General features: G+C 37.4%; 1 protein-coding gene across 1 annotated transcript; it reads left to right on the forward strand.

Annotated features, from left to right (window-relative positions):
* Positions 1-6,073: 6,073 nt before the first annotated feature.
* Positions 6,074-21,182, forward strand: LOC107095011 (abhydrolase domain-containing protein 15-like). The gene is made up of 3 exons (XM_015390964.1): positions 6,074-6,891; positions 16,848-17,200; positions 20,179-21,182. The coding sequence occupies exons 1-3, from the start codon at positions 6,385-6,387 to the stop codon at positions 20,828-20,830; spliced, it is 1,512 nt and encodes a 503-aa protein (XP_015246450.1). The 5' UTR covers positions 6,074-6,384; the 3' UTR covers positions 20,831-21,182.
* The last annotated feature ends 277 nt before the right edge of the window (positions 21,183-21,459 follow it).

Here is a 21,459-nt window from a genome sequence, read left to right on the forward strand (position 1 = left end):
TTGATTCACCATTTTGTTGCACCCATTAAACTAAGCAATGTTAACTTTTATTCAATCTTCTGCACTCTGGCTGTATCCTCTGTAGGGACCTTTGGGATATTTGCCAGTGGGTCCTCATTGACAAATCTCTTTCATTAACTAAATTGCATTACATGTAAAACCTAAACCTAATCTAATAAAGTCATTTATTTTTTTGTTATCTGTGCCTAAAATAAGATGTGATTTGATGACCTCCTTCCTTCCTTTCATCAATATAAAATGGATTATAGCTAACCAGATGGCTCTTTTTGTCCTTTGTGCCTGTCAAAAAAGATTTCTCTTCTCCTTCTGTGACCTTTTTGGATTTACTGACTGTTTGAGACCAAGCCTGATCTGGATGTCATCCTATTTATATTGCTGCTTCATTTCACAGTTGTTCCCAAGCTTACAGTGAAAGGTCGACATGTACATAGACATAACTGTTTAAAAAACAACTCAGTGTTTACTAAAGTAATTAAATTGTTTGAGCCCTTTATGGTTAGTTTTGAGAGGTAAAGATTGAAATCACATTCATACTTTTTGCAGATAATGAATTATTAGTATAATTTATGGCTAGGTGAAATCATCCAGGTTTTTTGCACTTGCTGCATGGTAGAGCAGATGATCAGATAAATATGCTAAATGACCAAATGGAAACTCAGAGTTAAAGAAATATTTATTTTGCTTAATCTTTACAAATAAGAGAGTTTATCTTCGTGTTTGCAATAAATTTGAAGTATTTCTGTTCCAACAAAGCACAGTAACAATGGTGCATTGACAAGAGATGGCCAGAAAAGCAGACACTGCAGTAGGTGGCAGTTGGATCTTACAAGCCTGATTTATATTCACTGGAAAAAAATCAAATCTAGATAAGTCATTTTTTTTTTATAAATGCATTTGTTCTTGGATTAAGGAGGTAAAAGAGACAGTTTGCCAATGGAACAAGACAACTTACACTTAAAATTAGAAATGAAAATTGCATTGTCTTATTTCAAGTGCATATTATCTACTTATCTTATTTTAAGAGTAAAAATACTCATTCCTTGGCAAACTATCTCATTTATCTACTCATATTAAGGGTAAATACAATTAATTTAAGGCATTTTTTAATTATTTCTAGATTGTTTTTCCAGTGTGGTGTCTGTTTAAGATCCAATCACTGAGTTAGCAAGTTAGGAAATATACTTTTCTTATACAAAATGTATTATAGTTGACAAAAAAGAATATCAAACTATGCTGGTGAAGATTCTCAGTCATCCAGGTCATAGTCATTCCGTATAAATTTAAAAAAACCAATCCACTGGACTTGGTTTCCAAGGTTTGAAGACGTTTTGCTTCCCCTCCAGGAAGCTTTCTCAATTTATAACGTCTAAACTAAAAGAAATGTCTTAAACTACTAGGAAATCAAAGGTCAAAGTAGAAAGTTGTGAACCAAAACATGACAAAGACTAGGAGTAGAACGAAAGATGTTGCACATATTTTGATTCGTTAATCCCTAATGTAAAACTGTTAATTTCTGGGTTTTGCTTAATGTTTCTAGTACCTTACTTTCTAATTTGTTTATATTTATTTCTTCCTACATTCACTTGTGATCCCCTGAACTTATTCCAAGTAATAATCATTATCAGTAAACTAACAAAATAAGAAAAGGGATACATCTGATGACATCTAGAGACCATAACTGGAGATCAAAGAGAATAGATGAGAAATAGTATAAAGCCTGGGCACCGAAGTCAAGGTGTGGTATAAGCGGTATTCCTAACCAACTATACTGTAAGTACAATCATTATTTAAAGCCTTTTAAGCATGAAAAACAAAATGAACCTCTAAATTTGCTAAGGGTTCTCCTCTCCACAAAGGTAAGTTCATCGATTTATAACAATAAAATCTTTGGTTGGATATTATAGTTTTCTAACTTCTCATGATGAGATAATAAGAGGCAGAAAAGATGGTGGGGAAGTTGTAACGTAAAAAACAATTCAATTCAGTTTATTTATATATTGCCAATTCACAACGCATGTCATCTCATGACTCTATACAGAGACAATTCAACTAGATCATCCAGTCAAACTGATTCAAAGTTCTAAGGAGAACCTATCAATTGCATCGACTCATTGACTCATAGGGAATCTCTCACACCAGAATGCAAGCAAGGAAAAGATGCAGGAAATGTATGGTAAGCTTATCTTTTTTTGCCTTTGTAATATTGTTGCATAATGCATACCATGTTAAACTGATACATCTTGAAGCGTACATATATATCGTACAAATTTTGTTCATTGTGCTGTTATTTATTGTTTATTCCAGGTGCAGTTTGGTGTGAAATATGTAATAAAGCACAATAGCTAAGGGAAGAAAACACTGCTCCCTACATATTGATAATTTGTTGACAGCTTTCATTAACCTAATGTCATATAATCTAAATAAAAGCCTTTAAAAGCAGTTAAACGATTACTATGAAACTGTAGCATACAACAAAAAGATATATTAACAATGACGCTACAAAGTCTGTGAGAAAAAGAAATACATCTCAGAATCTCAAGGATGCATTTGGAAAAGCATTTAAACTTTCACTCAAACATTCACCAGTGGCATAAACAAAACTAATATATCTTGAAAATATTTGCTGGTTATTGTACTGCTATAAGTTATACTCACCCTCCCTCCAGTCTATAGATATTCTAGTTTTGTGTAGTACTGGAAGAGGTTGTGCTATGGTTACCGAGGTCCTGCTCCCACTAATTAGTCTTTGTTTTCAGTCACTGCTTACTCAATAATTCGAACCATAAAATCAGTAATAATTACATAATGACAAACTGTATGATCTTTTCTTGTCAGGGTTTCATGATGAGCGGACATAAAATGTCCAAGAACCAAGAAACCAATAATTAGATTATGTTTAGAACAAAGGACCTCATTATGTGTTCTCTGACCAAATGAGTGTTTGAAGCAACACAGTAGACCCTAAACAATAACAAAGCTTTCTTTAAGAGACAGAAACCAGTATAGTTAACTAGTTTAAATAACCATTGCAAAAGTATTCAGTTCAGTTAAAGGTATAATGGAGGATTTTCGCAAATTTGTTAAAAAGTTGAAAAAAAGAAGAACATGCAGAAAACTGTATCCACTCCTGAGAGGGAATGCCTTAAACACATGCGGGAGCATGCACAAGCCCATTTCTCCTTGTGCACGTTTTGTTTAAAAGTTGCTGTTCTCATAGCTCATTATAACAAGTGTGTGACCATTTTCACTGTAATGACCTTTTTCAAGAGCTTTAACCAGGTTTTAGAGCTCACCATAACACTGAAACAGCTCTTGTAAAAGCCACTAATGATATTCTCGTAGCCTCAGACAATGGACTTGTATCTGTACTGTCCTATTAGATCTCAGTGCTGCATTTGAAACAATATTCTTTTAGAAAGATTTAAACTTTCTGTTGGAATCCATGTAGCAGCACTACTGCTGCTACATGAATGTTACATATATGAATGTTAAATGCTGGTTTAAATCTCTTAGTTTGTTCATGTTAACAAATCTTCCTCATGCTTCAGGGTTACCTTTGGAGTACTACAAAGATCTCTGCTAGGAACAATTTCTCTTTACTGTATATACAGTATGCTCTTAATTGGTAGAATTATCAGTCAGCATGCCCTTAAGTTCAAAGGTTTTGCTGATGATAGCTATATTTGTCCAGCCTAGTAAACTAGCCCCACCCACCAGCGACCAAAATCATTTTTGCCTGCAAGTGGTCTCGCCTCCATCAATGCCCCAGGCCCTAGAACTGGTGGGCCAATCACAACGCAGAGATGTGTTTTGAATGTCTGGATGCAAAGTGGGTGGGGTTTTGAAGGCATGGTGACAAAGCTGCGCAACACTGGAGAAAGCACAACAAGGAAGATGGCAACAACTATTGAAGAAACTCTGGAGAATTAAATACTTCTCAATGTGCTTTTAAATGTTGGATATAAATGGTACCCTAACATATCTATTTGAAATTTGAAAAAGGTGAGTATTTGAAGTTGTGGGGCTTCAATTCTGTTGCTCAATGTGACCTCATTGGCTGACTTTTTGGCAAATAGTGGGGCCACACTGCACCACTAGAAATATTACTGTTGCACTTAATATTAATTTAATGTGGCTGCAGAGGTTTGAGGTGGAATAGTATGTGTGTGACTTGCTGATTGGCTCAATAAATAACTGCTGCTTTGCTCATATCATATATTAGTGTCTTGAGTTCTTTTGGAAATGATGTCTCTAATGCTTAATAGAGCAACACAATCAATGCTGCATTGAAATCTGAAAAGCATTTTGGAATCCAAACTAGATGCTCCCTGCAAGTAAATAAGCTCTATATGCAGGTTCCCTAGAACATCTTACCCTTACTGAATGCTAATCACAGTTATGGTTAGTTGATTTGTGCAAACTTAAATTGTCCACTTGCAAATAATAATTTATAGATAAAAATGTTTTTTTGAGAGGATGAGTTTGCATATTTTTATTTAAGAAAAGTCAACTTAGTGTTTTATAATTCCCTGAACGGAACCAGCCTTGTTTGTTTGCTCTTTAAGCTTCTTTAAGTAATTTGCAATAAAGCTAGTACCTCAACAGCTGGTGACAGAAGAAATCACGATGCAAATGTATGCAAAAGTTAGGATTCTTATCTGTTAAAAAAGAAGAAAAAACAGTAAGAAAAATTCAAGTAGTGTTAAGGATTTTGCAAATAGACTTTGCCTTTATTCAAGAATGTTTATGATTGTAGAAGAAAATTTTGATAAACTTGATATTGAACAGTGGTGTCAAAAATATACACATTTGTTTTTTAAGTAGGAGTAAAGATACTGCACTTTAAAAGTTAAAGTATCAACTTGACCTCTTTACTCAAGTAAAAGTGAAAAAGTATGTGCTCCAAAAACTACTTAAAGCTTAAAATATAAAGTAACCTTTAAAAAAAAACAGCCAGATGCCACTATATGAATTGAAAGCTTAATTTTTTTACTATTTCGAAAAAATTCTTTGAGATAGGGCCAAGGACTAGGGAGGTCTTGTTGATCTCCATCTCCCAGTATGATCTCGCCTGTGTCCGACCTTTCAGACATTTCAACATCTTTTTCTGAATCCAACATTGTAGCATGGCATAGACAATTCATGTTTGCAGTTTGAAGAACACCTGCTTGCTTCTGACGATTTCCTTTAGTGAGTGTTTGTGTTATATGACTCATCCAATTACACTAGTTTTCACTAGATGTGGATGGCGCCAATGATCTGCATTGGATGGCGCACAATATGTGAAATAAACATTTATAAACATTAAACCAAAGCCAAGAGTAACAAGTAACATTTGTTGTTGTAAAATTTAAGGAATAGAAAATACAGATACTTGTGTGAAAATGTAATGAGTAGAAGTCATAAGTAGGAAAAAAATAATGGAGTAAAGTATAGATACCTAAAAAGTGTACTTAAGTACAGTAACAAAGTATTTGTACTTTGTTACTTAACACCTCTGGTATTGAATAAAAACTGTAAACAGGAGGGACAGCAGTTGTTTATCTACTCTCTATATTTATACCTGCTGTTTTAGCATATGCAAATGCAAGAGGAGAAGATGCAAATAGACACAGAGATGCATAAGCAACACTATCAATACTAGTAAAAAAATTCTCACATTACTGCATTAGAAAGAAAAAACTCAGCAAAGATTGTTACACAATGCTTGCTTAGTAAAAGATCACTGAATCATGCATAAAAAAGTGGCTAAAGGCTGCTTTTGTTTTTTGAACCCTTAGACCAGGTGGCAATATCCACAGTTTGCCAATGTAATTTAGCAGGAATTTAAAACTCACTGATACTGATCAGAAAAGGGGCTTTACTTATAAGGTTTTCTTGGAAGTGTTGAAAGGTTGACAAATGCCCTTGTTAGGATTTCAAAGTTTAATTCTATAGAACATCATGAGGAGGAGCCCACCTGTTCAGTGGGGGGAAGGGGTGGACTGTGGAGGGGAGGGGGGCGTTTCCAACAAGAGCTGCGCACTGATCTCGGATGTTGGCCACTGTAGGTTTGGAGACCTACTCTGTCGGAGCTGCGTGTCTGAAACTGTGAACAGATCCGCCTCATTGAACACCAACTGCATCCAGAGAGGAAAACGCGCAGGAATCAGAGCAGAACCACAAAACAAAGCGATGAGGGACCTGCCGCTGCGCCTTGGCACAGGAGGGACGCAAAAACATCTTTTAACGGACTGGGCATCAGTTTGAAGTGTAGGAATGACAGCTGCCTTGCTTCTAAGAATCAGTCTTGTATCTAAAGTTCAGTTGAGGGTTAAGCTTTAAGTTCATATTCTTCTGATTCCGCTCCAAATACCCGCGCCAATGCTGGAATGGCTTGCGGCTTTCTGTGTTCTGATCCTGGTGGTTTTTATTTGCCCAGGCACCAAATATCTGCTCGGTCTCGATGTTTCACCTCGGAGACTGGGCGTCTCACGGCAGGTTGGCTGTAAAGATGTCCGCTCAGTGTGCGCCGGCGGAGCTGAAGGCACCGATGAGAAAGGAGGCACTGTTGCGCTTATATGCAAACCATCCGCGCTGGCCAAGTACCTCCAGAAGCACTGCCGGACTTTCAGCCGCTTCTCTCCCAGCAGCGGCTGGACTTGGAGAGCGAACGCCTTTCTGCAGAGCGCATATGAGGCGTGTTGGCCGTGGGAGACTTCGGTCCAGTTCGTCCGGGACAACCTGCAGCTCAACGATGACGGGCTGGTGTCCCTGGACTGGGCTGTGTCATCCCACCACAGGAGACGCAGGACCTCCAGTCACTCCACCAGCCCGGTTCTGCTCATCATCCCCAACTCCTTTGGGAAGATCACCAGGAATGTGATAAAGGTATGATGCCTGGTTTAACTGAGCCCCCTGCACAATGCTGCCCTAAAATACACACTTTAGACATACTGTATAACCAGGGGCGGTTCTAGACAGGGGCCAACGGGGGCCAGTGCCCTGTAGATCATGTCCTGGCCCCTGTACCTAAGACATAATACAAAAAAAAATTCTAATGATGATATGCGCAGGAACAGACATGGTTTCTCATAGGTCCTTTGAACAGTGGCGGTTCTAGACTAAATGTTCCAAAGGGCCCTGGAGGGGGCCCAGGGTGTTTTCATGGGGGCACAGAAAAGCATGAAGCAAAACAAACAAAAACCTTACAAGGGATTAAGATATATTAAGAGAACTAAATGAAGTTGAATGTCCATTTAAGTAGGTTTAATTAAAATTATATATCTTTTAACTGATAATATTAATTTTTGGCTTGAAAATGTTCGTTAGGGTTATTAAAATAAATAAAAAAATACCTTAGCGTAGCAAAAAAGCAACTCAAAAACTTGTAGCTATATAAATATCTCAAAGATCAAATAAACTATTTGGAATATTAGGTTAATATACAATCAAAATATTACATATCTTGAATTCTTAATATAAGTTAAATTTACAGTTTTCTATACAATCAGAATTAGAAGTCAAGAAAACTGATAAATTCAGCTGTAAAAATTAGAGTATTTTTTTAAATTTGTTTAGAAAAAAAACATTTAGCACATGGAAACTGGGATTCTATCTAACATATTCTCATTATCAGTTCGTATGAAATCGTACGAAAAGTTATGCACAGTATTTCGTACGTTTTTGACGCTTTTCCCCGAAAATACAGATCAGTGCGCATGCGCAGGCAGACAGACGAAAAAGCAGATCCGCGGACGGACGTAAAACTGGAAAAAACAATGCAATAATTACTTCTTCGTGTCTCGAACTACGTTGCTTGCTGTTTTGTATCTTAGGGTTAAGGTCAGGGTTAGGGTTAATTGTACGTTCAATTCTATATTATTGAATGGTGCGTAAGATGCGCATGCGCAAGGATCTCGCAAGACGAAAAAAACGTCTAAAACGTACGAAATTACTGTGCATAACTTTTCGTACCATTTCGTACGAAATGAGAATGAGAATACACTGTCCTATCACAATACCACTGAAGCTATCACATTTTTTTTTTCATATAATTAGTAAAACTGAATTTTTGAAAGAAAAACAATGAACTATGTCTCTTCCAGCGTATATCATCATTAGAATTTCTTTTAGTATAATGTCTTCGGTACAGGGGCCAGGACATGATCTACAGGGGCACTGGCCCCCTAGAACCGCCCATGCCTTTGGATCTATTAGATTTTTTATCTTTAAAGCTGGGCATACACTGTGCGATTTTTGCAGTCGTTGCACGCAGCTACAGCTCACACTGTATGACAAAACCGCAGGGTTTGTGTCGTACAATGCGAGTTCACAGCTCATGATGTCTGTGCAGCACGACGCTCTCATGCGATCCACCTGCTCACACTGTACGACTAAAAAGCACGTCGGACTCAGCTCCGCAGTGAGATGGAGCAGCTCTGACTCGTCTATCCTGAAGACAAACAAAGAGAAGAGGAATATGAAGCTCACTCGAGAGAACAGCGCTGCCTTGGCAATGCGTGCAATTTTGTGCTGAAAGCCCTACAAAGTAAAGGCAACAACGTATTTGGAAAAAAAAAATGGCTGAGCAAACATGGCTACTACAGTCTGTCAATTTTACAGAAATAACTGCATTTAACTCATTGCATCCCTGCCAGGCTGCTGTGTTTACATCTGAGAGGAAGAAGAAAAAGATGAATCCTTGTTTGGGCATGCGCACTGAGCGATTTGCCCACGACCTCCCGACCTCACGATTCCTGATCAGGAGGTGGTCGTGAGAGGCTGATCGCCCCTCGTTACCCTCTGTACACTACACGACTCATGACGCACGATCAGGCTGAAAGTCTGCACAATCGAAAGATTCTCGCACGACTGGAAAATCGCACAGTGTACGCCCGGCGTTAAAATATTCCGATTTACTAATTATCTAGAGTTCTAATTCTGATTTTATAGAAAACTGCAATTTTAACTTAAATCAATTTAAAAATATGTAAAATTCCTAAATTATGAATGTAGATTGACCTAACATTCCAAATAAGATTTGTATTTGTAGAATTTGTTTTGTATCATTTGTTTTAGATCAACTGTAGCAAAACTGAATAGAAGACATTTTTGAGGTGCAACTCACAGAACAAAATTTGTGTACTGGTACTCAAGAATTCAAAGAAGTGTAACTTTTTTTAATTGATAATTAAAAAATAACCACAGATACAAAACACCAAGTTACAATGCACAAATTATTTTGCAACAATAGATCAAGAATGTAAGAGGTTTTTGATCTGCAACTTGTAGAACAGAATTTGTGTACTTGTACTTAAAATTTGAACAGGTGTAAAAGAAAATTTCTACTTGTGATTTATTTTTTATTCTACAAATACAAAACTTAGAATGTAACTCTCTCTAGAACTTTATATTCACACATACAATGCACAAATAGTTTTGAAACAAAATAACCTTCATAGATTAGTAGTGTACATTTTCCTACATCAGTTAAATCTTTCATTGCAAAGTTAGTTTTTTTCTTTTACATGCTTGTCTTTCCCCCATGACTTGAAGTTTTCTTTTAATATAATAGCACCTTTTTTGTTTTTTCCTGCAAATCCAAGTTTTTTATTTTTATTTTACATTTAACATATTTTCCCATAAGCACTGCAGATCTCTGCAGCTCCTCCAGAGTTCCCATGAACCACTAGACTGTTACTCTGCTTAATGCTCTAGTTGTTCTGTCAGGTTATTTTAAGTGAATAGTTATGTTTTAGTAGTAGGCTATTACTGTTGTGCAATACTCTGGTATATTTACAGGTGATTGATTGATTGGAAGTCTATATTACTTTAAGTTTTGATATTGTTTTGTAACCTAAGGAAGCTTCAAACTTTGATTCTTGGTCTTAATGTAACTTATTCACACTAATGTTCTCTAACAAACTCCTGTGGTCTAATAGAGCTGGATTTATGTGGAGCTTAAATTACGCCGCCTAAGTAAATAACTGTTTTTACAAATTTTTAGGGGTATTAGACTAAACAGATTTGTATTAGGGCTGAAACAATGAATCAGATTAATTGATTATTGAAATAATCGTCAATTAATTTAGTGATCGACTAATCGTTAACTGGAATGCTTTAACTGGCTCTGTCTTTAGCTGACAGAACAACCCATTTAGAGTAGTAATTATACCAAAATTGTAAAAAAAAAAAAAATTAATAATTGCAGTTTACATAAACAAATTGGCCTTGTCAATATGCTTGATCCAGAACTCCTCAAGTGGAAAAGTTTTAGTTTCCTCTGATTTAATTTGGTAAGAATCTGCTATCCGATTATTAATCGAAAAAATCATCTGCAGATCGATTACTAATATAATTGTTGCAGCCCTAGTACAGTGCGTAAACTAAGTATTGAACACGCCACAATTTTTCTCTGTAAATATATTCCTAGAGCTGCTGTTGATTTGACATTTTCTCTAGATATCCGTAACAATCCACACATACAAAGAAATCAACCCATAGATGTCTAGAATTTAAGTTCGTGTAATAATGTGGAATGGCACAGGGAAAATGTATTGAACATGAAAAGGAAGTACAAAAAGGCATAGAAAGCCAAGACAGCAGCCAAAAACTCTCTGTAATTAGAAAGCAATCCTTCCCCTTATCAGTTTAAAATAATATTAGCTGGTTCAGTCCAAATGATGGCCTAAAAAAAGGTGTCTCTGGTATCACACAAATCATCCCATGATGTTTCTCAAGACCGTCACAAACTCATTGTTGCAAATAATGATAGCATTGGTTACAAAAGGATTTCTAAACTCCTGGAACACCTGGAATTAGCAGGTACAGTTGTTTCAATGAAAACAGTAAGTAATTCACTCAGATGTCATGGCCTGTAGGCACGCTCACCACACAAGACTCCATAGCTGAAGAAAAAAGCATGTTTAAGCTTGTTTAAAGTTTGCCGCAAAACATTTAGACAAGTGTGTGAAATACTGGGAGAATATAGTCAAGTCAGATGGGACCAACATTGAACTCTTGGATACCATAAGACACATCATGTTTGGAGGGTCCGATGGCACTGCACATCACCCCAAAAACACCAAACCAGCAGCGAAGTTTGGAGGTGGGAACATCATGGCGTGGGGCTGTTTTTCACCCTATTATACTGGCACACTTACAATAATTGAATAAAAGATGAATGGAAAAAAAGTACTGAGACATGTTTGATACGGATGATGAAGATGAAACATGGGTGGACATTTCAGCAAGACAATGACCCCAAACATGAGGAAACTCTCCATTGGTTAAAGAGAAAAAAAATAAAGCAGCTAGAATGACCTGACTTTAATCAAATAGAAAATCTATGGAAAGAGCTAAAGATCAGAGTTAAATGAAGAGGCCCACAAAATAAAGATTTAAATCAGACCTGAGCAATGCATGCAACTAATTTCTCCATACAGGAGGCATCATGAAGCTGTCCTTGCCATCAAAGGCTTTTGTACAAAGTAATAGATAAATTTCAATGTGTGTACGGTACTTTTTCCCTGTACCATTTCTCTTTTTAAACATGACTTAATTTCTGGACATCTTAGGTTTGATTTCTTTGTATGTGTGGATTGGGTGGATTGTTACCGACATCTGGTGAAAATGCAATTTCGATAGCACCAATATATTTGTGGGTGAATAATGGTTGTGTGTTCAATACTTATTTTACCCATTGTAAATATTCAAATTCTTTAATCTGTTTATAGTCTGGTGTAAATGATTAGTCTAAGTAATGTGAAAGAACAGCTGCTGCATTTGATTACATTGAAGTTTTTGTCAATATCTATTTGTTATTGAAAAACATCTCAACAACAGAAGGGGAAATTGTTTTTAATTAAATGATCAGAAAGTGCAATACTGTAGAGAATCATGCAGTTTGTGAAAGCAATCCCCTCTCTCAGAAGGGCTTCAGCAAAGTGCAACTGATGATGCAAGAATTCCAATCTGCTTTTTGGGCAAACAGCAGCTCCCTGGGGTGAAGCCAAGCTCCCTTGGAGGAAAAGAGCAGATGGGTTAAAAAAATAGAGAGAGCAGATGCAGAAACAGTCTTTCCACTGCTCCTTTCAATAGACTGACAGAGGTAATTGAGTGAGGGATCCCAAAGCTTTGCTTGACTTGTAAAGCCAGGCAGCTTGCAGATCACATGGTGCCATGCTTCATTTCATGCTTTAACCTCTGTGTGCAAATCTGTCACAAGCTACCTGTCGGCTCCATGTCACTTGAAAAAGCCACTTCTGCAAGAAAGGTGTTTAAAAAAACTAGATGTGCTTAACATTTACCAGTAAGAATTAAAAAGTATGGCCTTAAACAAATCTCATTCAGACTGAGCAGGGCTTCTTGCTGTTTCATAAACTTATGAATTCTTCATCAAGCTCCCTTTAAAGGAGTTGCATGCAGAAAAGACAGTTAAGAAGGTGAAATTCAGTATGCAGAAAGGATCACAGTGTGAGGGAGTGCATGAGCAGGAGAGATAAAGGTGCTGGTGTTGTGTGGGCATGCACACTCACTCAAGTCTGAGTCTGACACAGATACAGCAGACAAATAAATGGGCTTTTGATTCTGTGATCTTCTGCTCCCTTTTAACATAACATTCAAGCATTTATGAATGGATGACCTGTCTGAACCTCAGTGATTCATACTTTAAACATAATCATTCTTTCTCAACTTTCAACCAGATCCAGATGAATTTCTGAAGCTCTTTAAAAGGGATGGAGTACCACATATTAAACAAGACACCCCAATGAATTGAAAGAAAAGAAATTCAGTTTGGATTAGAGCAACCATTCAATAAAAAATCATTTCTAAATAAAATAACAAAGTAGAAAAATAATGTGTTCTGTCCATGACCAGAGCAAAGAGGTGAGTTTTAACACGTGAAACCGAGAGAGAAATGGTATGTTTCAATATGAGCATTTGCTCAGTCTCTAAGATGACATAGAGGATTGCAGGGTGTATATAGGGTAGAAGAGCTCAGAGAGACATGGTGGGACAAGACTATGGAATGCTTTAAAAACATGAAAAATATTACAAAATGAATCAAAACATGTACATGATGTGAGTGTAGAGAAGCTAAAATGCAGTAAATTTGCTCTCATGTGCTTCCAAGTTGAAAGACGCTGTTCACGCTGTTTTTGACTGTGCAAACATGCAGATGCAAACTGTGCTGCAAACACACGGAGTGATGCACACTCCAAAATACAATCAAAGACAGAAATGAAACGATAAAACATTGCAAAGGAAAAAAAGTGGAATCACAGAAGCACCCCGCTGCCACCCCCAACCCTCACCACATAAAACCCCGTTAACTTAACAAAGGAAACAGGCTGCAAAAACCACCATGCAAAGCGGAAGTACAAGAAACCACTAGGTTAGAGCATATGTTAGAAGTACAATAGCACTTGATAAAAAGCCTACCTGAACTTTAATGCTAAAGTCAAAATCTGTATTTTTATTCCAATCAAGATCACGTGGCAGCACTAGAGATTAACCCTGTTTAACCCAATCTGACAAAGTTTTTCTTTGTTGAAAAAAAAAAGGAAAAAATTTAGTTTTTATATGCATAGTCAAAATATTTAGTCTGGATTCACTCTGACCGCATATGCATGACAGACGAAAGACGTCTGGATGTGTATTTATCACATAGACACTCTGATGAAATTGCTATTGAGAAAAAAAAAAGTCTCTTCAGTAAGGCATTTAAACATCAAGTCACTGGAGGAAAAGGGATTTGAAAACATTTTGAAAGGACACTGTATTTTCTATGACACTTCACATGTCTGCAGCTCGTTCAGGGTGACAAAGGTTTAGTGAACCACAGCCAAGGTGCTTTGTTTTATCCTTTGGAGCCTTCAACCGCAGTTTGTTATGCTAGATGTGCGCACCCGCTCTAACTATTGATATATTATATATACTGTAACTTCAACCTTCACCTTTAGTTACTTTCTTTATTCCAAGATTGTTATCAAACTCACATTTTATTTGTTGTTGTCTCTTCGAGTAAAATAAAAAAAAATTTGAAATAAGCAGAAAAAGTGTAGATCACTAATTGGCAAAAAGATATAAAAACATTCTGTTTATCTGGAGTTTAAATATTGTTTAGGATTGTGTGCATTATGGGTCAAACTTAATTTAATTCAGTTAATTTATATAGTGCCAATTCAAAACACATGTCATATCTAGGCACTTTACAGAGGCAGTTCAATTAAATCATATATAAGAGTTAATAATAGTTTTCTATCTAAGGCAGGCCTGCCTAAAGTCAACCCTCGAGGGCTGCTGTCCTGCAGGTTTTAGAGGTTTTCCTAAAGGGATGAAAGAGGCCACATATAGTTAAAAGCTGAGCTTATAGCTAAGTCAATGAGATAAATAGGACTAAGCACCGAAAAACAGGCCCGACTCCATCATCTATAGTTGGAGGTGTTGATGACAGCAGTCCAGCTGATATTTCTCCTCAGTTTGTTGTCACAGCCAAACAGGACAAGACCGGATGATGCTAATATGACGAGAAAAAACAGAGAGAACATAAAATTAGGGGTTGAAGTAATAAATACCACAGAATGAGGGAATAGAGATAACTCAAATAGCCTGCGGGCCGGATGTGACCCACCACTGCAATGATTATTGGCTAATCCGGTTCACTAAATGAGAATATATAGTTTGGTATTTCTAACATAGTTATTAAGTCTTTCCAAACATATATTTTGTAGATAAGCATTTAGACAATGTGAACCATTGCTTTGCTCACTGATGTTTTGCTGCATTTGTTTCTATAATTTGATTTCAACTCTAAATATGGTCTTGCAAGAAATAAATAATAATATTTAACTTGCACTGAAGGAAATATTTCAGGCCTGTCTTTCCTAATGCTGCAGTTGTGAGGTCAGCAGGGAGTTTGGGCCAGTATGGAGTCTCTACTTCAGGAATTTATCACTGACCTGACATTTAATCAGCTGTGTTAGAAAACTGCTGAGGCAACTGTTGTTTATTTTGGACTTTTTCTGCAATAGAACCATTTCTTTCAGAATTCAGTGTTACTTTCAACATTTTGTGATTTTTCAGAGCAAACAATGAATATATTATATATTTTTTTGTTTCCAATCAAAAATTAATAAGTAAACCAATCAAGTCAAAGATGAAATATTCATGTGTCTGCATGCAGAATAAATTTTGTTAGTTTAATTCTCATGATCAGGAACAATTGTGCTAAGAAAATCCAAATGATTCTCTTGTTTGTATATTTTAGATCTATTAAGGGGTTGTTGTAACTTATCACTCACTCTGCTAGCGTTTGTCAGATGGTGACAGATTTTCATTTGCTGAATTAATGCCTCAGCTGGCAGATTTGAGCAGGATAAGAACACAAAAGCTAACTGTAAGACATTCAATGATGCTGCTGTATAATAATGCAGAAATTTATATTCATACGTGACTTCTGCTCGGGTCATCCACTGGATTAATAACTTTTAATCCATCCTGACTAAATAGATGTTAATGAGTGATGTTTTGGCATAGAAGTTTGTTGATACACCTTTTTGACTTCTAGATTTCAGATAAAATGTCCTTATCTTCTGCACATCATTTGAATCAGGTGTCTGTGAGTAGAGATGCATTTAAAACATGAAGGAAAAGGGGTCCTGAGGACCAGGGTTAAGAGGCCTTGAATAAACCAACACCACTAGACGATGCAGAGTTCTATCCTCTGTGCATTGGCTACCTGTTCATTATATCATTTATCAAAACATTTTAATGTTTTTTTTTTTTTGTGAAAACTTTTATGGCCTTGCCTCATCTTATTTAGTTGAGCTTTTAAGTCTTCTTCTACATGGCAGATCCTTGAGACCATCAAGTCCACTTCTGTTGGACGTTCCGAAATCTAGACTAAAACACTGCAGTGACTGGTCTTTCTCAGTGGCACCACCCTGACTTTGGATTAATCTTCCATTAGATCCTTGCCTCACCACCAACCGCAGCACTTTTAAGTCTAATTTTAAAAATAATTTTTAGACAGGCTTTTTTTTTTATATATACCATGTATTTGCATTTTTTTTCAATTTATTTTCTTTGTTTGTTTTTTCAGTATTTTCATTGTCTTGTTCTTTTAATGTTATTGTATTTTCTTGGCTGGCTGCTGTCGAGTGCTATATCAATCAATAAATCAATGACCCAGTTCTGATGCTGTGCATCTGATCCTATTCCTGGGATGGACTGCCTACCTGTTAAGGGTTTATCTGACTTTTAAAAGGAAGAAGACCATATGTAGAATGTACTACCATCACCCATCATCAGATATTATTTTCAATTAAGTATAAAGAATATGTGTCATATAAAGTTTTAATGAACCACATACCCCTCCCATGCTATGCATGTACCAGTTAATCAACTTAAATTTATCTATATTCCAATTAAAATAATTTGAAAAACATGAGGCTGAACAGTTCCTAAACAGTTTCTTTTTATAAGAAAAGCAGTGAAGAATTTTTTAGTAATAATAATCATCAACTTTATAGCATGGACAAATTGCCTAAAATATTTATCCTTCTTAGCCAATCTTGCCTTGTGTCAGTATTATCTGACTATGTTTTGAGATGGTGGGTCCAAAATGGACACTGCTATATAAGCAGTGATTGTCTTATTCTATGACATTTCAAAGAGACCAGGCAACACTGATTTAATCATGGATGTACTCCAAAAAGTAACAGGATCATTCTTTTAAGTCCTTGCAGTCTGTAAGCTGTTTCTTATCAACTGTTTTTGACTCACATATTTGAGACATTGCATCATTTATGAGACTGTTTCTGTTCCTTGTTTTTCTACAGCTGTGTGAATCAGCTCTGTCCCATGGGTACCTCCCTGCAGTCTTCAACCGCCGCAGCCACAACGGCACTCCTCTTACTACCCTCAAACTGCAGCAGTTTGGTGACCCTTCAGATCTGCGAGAGGCTGTGCGCTACATTCGCTACAGACAGCCCGCCGGGAGACTGTACGCGGTGAGCGAGAGCTCGGGGTCAGGCCTCCTCCTGTCATACCTGGGGGAGTGTGGATCCTCCAGTTATATGACAGCAGCGGTCTGCCTGTCACCTGTGTTTCGCTGTCAGAGCTGGTTCGAAAATGGGCTGAGCTGGCCCCTGCAGTGGGTGTTGGCCCTATACCAGAAGATATGTCTCAGCAGGTAAGGAGGGAGAGATGAACCAGTAGATAATATGATTAGAGGTTTAATGATACATCTAGTTCATGAGGCAAGATGATACACGAAAGAAGGTTAACAAAACAACACAAGTTCCAAGGACTACCTCGGGGAAAACTTTTAGTTTTTGAAAAAAAGGTTTTAGAAATCCCATTTTAACTTTCAAAGAATTCAATATCCGTAAGCAGATGATGAGATCATGTGAAAAGCCTGATTCTAGTTGAGGTTTTCTTTACTTAAAAGGTAAATATCCTGTAAAAGTCTATCCCCCAATGAAAAAGACTAAACATTGTCACTGCATGCTCTTTCAGGATGAATGGATTCTGCAAGTCAGTGAACTGATGCTGTCTACTGAGTTCCCTTAAGCTGGGTGCACACTGTGCTATTTTCGGGGCGATTTTCCAGTCTTGCAAGAATCTTTCGATCGGGCCAACTTTCAGCCTGATCGTGCGTCTTGAGTCGTGTAGTGTACAGGTGGTTACGAGGGGCGATGAGCCTCTAACGACCACCTGCCGATCAGGAATCGTGAGGTCGGGAAATAATCAAACATGTTTGCAAAAAATCGCACAGTGTATGCCCGGCTTTAGATTAAGCTATCTATCTCTATGAGTTGGGTGAATTGACTTAACATTAGCCCCATTTACGCTACTCTTTGAAACCGATCCGTTGCCGGGTTCGGACCGAGCTTGGATTACTTAACCCTGCTAAGCTTGGATGCCTGCGACCATTTACACATCGCACCAGCATGGTTCCTTGCCATCTAGTGACGATCTACGTTACTTCTGCTCTCTAGGGGTAAACATGGAAAACAACACAGCGGCATCCATAACATTCAGGAAGTTTGCTTGTAATTGTGATATTTAATTGGTTGCGGAGATTTAGGCAAAGAAACAGCTTTGGATGAATTTACTTGACAGAGTTGGCTTTTGGGAAGTGGATATGACAAACAATAGTCTAATCAGGGCTTACAGATGCAGGAAACAATGACAGGTGTTGAGGTTCATCACACTACTAAGCAGAATTATCACTGGAAATCGTGTGGCAAGGTAGGGAAGCTTGTATTTTTATGAATGTCTGAAATTTCATTATTACGGAGGCTGACTATAAGGAGATGATGCGGTCTGCTTATGAGCTCTTTGTCGTCTGAAAACTGAGCCAGAAATGAACCGCGCTGAGCCCTACTGTTGAACTAGTAACAGTTAAGCGTGGTTCGGTTGTGTCTGGCACGGTCCGATTCAATATTGCGTGCCATTTACACTCAACGGTTATCTCAATTGTCATGCTCGGACCAATATCGGTACGGTTTTAAAAGGGTAGTGTAAATGGGGCTATAGGATCACCTACCCCTAATGTCCTCTTCTTGAAGTTTTAAAGTGTGTTGAATGTTGCTGCAGAAACCTGCCATCAACAGAGGAAGCTTATGCCATTATTTAACTAACTTGTTTGGCATCACTTTGGAGTACTCATTGAAAAAAACAAAATGATGCCATGTGGTATCCTCTCAACTAATTCCTGGCTAATAATTACATATCATATTTGATTATTACTGGTTGGATTTCATATACTCTGCCAGCTAATAATGAAACTTTAAAAGCTTAAGATTCATTTAAAACAGTGTAAAATTAGTGAACCTGTAGTGAACATACAGCTTTTTAAATGCTTTTTGTGGTCACATCTGCAGGCCCGCAAGTTTAAAGAGACGAGACGGATATGTTTTAACATATATTTTGATTGCTAATTTATTTAGGTCCAAAAATGGATTGTGTTTAGGTTTAAATAGCTAAATTTATTCATTTAGCCATTTGTAATTTGGAGTAGTAACCTAGTGGTTAGATGGCAGTTAGAGGAATATAAACTCAGGCTATTACTTTGGATCCCTGAGTAAGACCCTTAACCCAGGAAGGCTACTAATGATTGGGCAGCTCTCAGGGGCAGCAACCTACTGTTCCCTGAAGGGAAAGATTTAACACATATCATGCTTTTCTCTACTTTATGTAATACAAAACAAAAATTCCTAACCAGATGAAACTGCATGCCAGCAGCAACTCAATGTTTGGGGAGACAGATTTTGCTTTGTTTTAAAGTAGTTGTAGTTTAGTTTAAGAGATGCAACAGTTTCCATGATTTCGGTGCAAAGCCATCTTTGGCCTTACCCTCACCCCAAACCTCTTTCTCAGTGTATACATGAGTGTCTTAAAGGCGCATCATGCAAGTTCCAGAGTTTATGCATAAGTTTGTCCTCTCTGGAGACAAGTTGACATTACACCAGTGTTGTCCACGTGCTTTAGAGAGGAGGGAAAGCACTGAGGTACCCTGCCGCAACGGAACAGGTCTATTTTTATCGAAGTAATCTTATCTGAGTTAAGAAATAAATTATAAAATATTTTGAATAGAGAATCTTACCTTTATTGCAAAAAAAGGGACAGCTGAATGTCCCTCTTCATTACTGCCCTAATAGATGCTATTACATCACTGGAATCTGTAATACAATAATTTTTCCAATTACTTGGACTAGATTTCTAGATATAATCCAGCTAATCTTGTAATGAATCAAACAAATAGCATTCCCCTCACAAAGGATATGGATGAAGTATCTCGTGCAGTCACCCTGATTGTGTTTTTTTTTTTATCTTTGCTAAAAAAGGATTTTTTTTAATTTTGTGGTGAACCAAAAGGAGTATTTAAAAAAATGCTTGCAAGATTGTCAGATGCAGGTACTCAGAAACCATTTATTGAAAAGACATAGACCACAGGGGGAAGCAATTAAGTTACCACAGCAACAGATGGCCTGCTTGTTGTCATCTTAGTAATTCTAACAGAGATCGTGACCCAGGTGAAGTTTCTCCAATTAGGACTATTAGAGATTTAGAGAACTGTGCAGCTCTTTATAATTGATTTACTGTTTTTCAATCTTCTTTTTGTGACCTGTTTTTGTCTCACTTGTGTTTGTTCTCATATTTTAGGTACAGGACGGCGCTGGGTGACGTCATGGAAACGGATGCTCTGTTTTCAAGTTGTTCCTTGCGTGGTGTAGAGGAAGCCTTATTCTGTCAGTCTGGATATTCTGGCTCTACATCGGAGACCAAAAGTGGCTTCAGTGTGCCAGGAGCCTGGGACGCTTACTGGGAACGCAACGAACCCTTACGAGATGTGGATGAAGTAGCCATCCCTGTTTTGAGCGTGTGTGCTAAAGATGACCCTATCCGAGGAGACGCCATGTCCTCCCTACCCCTAGAGCTGTTTGAGACAAACCCACACTTTTTTCTCCTTCTGACAGACCGTGGTGGTCACTGTGGTTTCTCCACAGAGTCTGACAGGAGTGTCCATGGTGCGTCTAGTGCAGTCGGCTCTGTGTTTTCAACAAATATGAGCAGAGAAGACAGTAATGGCACCAAGTGGAGTCACAAAGTTATGCTGGAATTTTTCCGGGCGACCACCGATTTCTTCAACGCAGAGGAGCGAGCCAAGCAGCTCGCTGCGAGGAGGAGGGGGCTGGGAGGGGCTTCAGGAGGGAGGTCTTTTCGCTACCGCAGCGTCAGTACTTGTAAACAAGTGCCGGCATGTTCCCATAATATTCATGCAATTTATAACTGGCAAAGGTCTTATACCCGATAAGTAAAGTATAATATATATTGGGAGCCTTTTGGAGTCTCACACTTTTTGCTGGTGATGTATCTGCTTTTGTTTCATGCATGACAATGACCGTTTATATTACTTAAAAAGTATCACATCATCAGTGTTATAACTGTACACCCTGTCACAACTTTGATGTGATTATGTATAAAGAAAAAACTAAATAACCTACAGAACTAGAAGTCAAAAACAACTCAGATAAGACTTGCTCTCATATCCACCTGATGCTCAGATACAAAAGTTAGGGAAGTTAGAACTAGACAGATTAGTTAGAAATGTGCTGATAGGCCATGAAACTGCCTGTTGTTGTCATCTTTAATGTTGAATTTCTAAAATAAACACTTTTTTGTTGTATAATTTTTTTCTACTGCATCTTTTTGCCTGTTTAGTGTTGTACTGGATTTTATACTATTGTAATAATTCATTTATACTTATTTATACTATAGTTTTTCTCACTTTTTATTTGCCTAACTTAAGTGTATCTGTTAAAGATCCTTATTTTATCTAAAGTATCTTTATTGAGCCATTTCTGTGCTTATGAGGGACTAAGTAGAATTATAAAAGAATTAATACTAGCTCTATTCAATATGTTGTTTACATGGGAGAGCAAT

Source organism: Cyprinodon variegatus, unplaced genomic scaffold (assembly GCF_000732505.1).
Source record: "Cyprinodon variegatus isolate N-32 unplaced genomic scaffold, C_variegatus-1.0 Scaffold520, whole genome shotgun sequence".
Classification (NCBI taxonomy): Eukaryota; Metazoa; Chordata; class Actinopteri; order Cyprinodontiformes; family Cyprinodontidae; genus Cyprinodon; species Cyprinodon variegatus.

What these genes read in the sequence shown, in the direction of transcription:
- LOC107095011 (XM_015390964.1), top strand. Translation starts at nt 6,385, where the DNA reads ATGCTGGAATGGCTTGCGGCTTTCTGTGTTCTGATCCTGGTGGTTTTT. An exon ending in TCACCAGGAATGTGATAAAG is followed by an intron (nt 6,892 to 16,847) that starts GTATGATGCCTG and finishes GTTTTTCTACAG; the next exon opens with CTGTGTGAATCAGCTCTGTC. An exon ending in CAGAAGATATGTCTCAGCAG is followed by an intron (nt 17,201 to 20,178) that starts GTAAGGAGGGAG and finishes CTCATATTTTAG; the next exon opens with GTACAGGACGGCGCTGGGTG.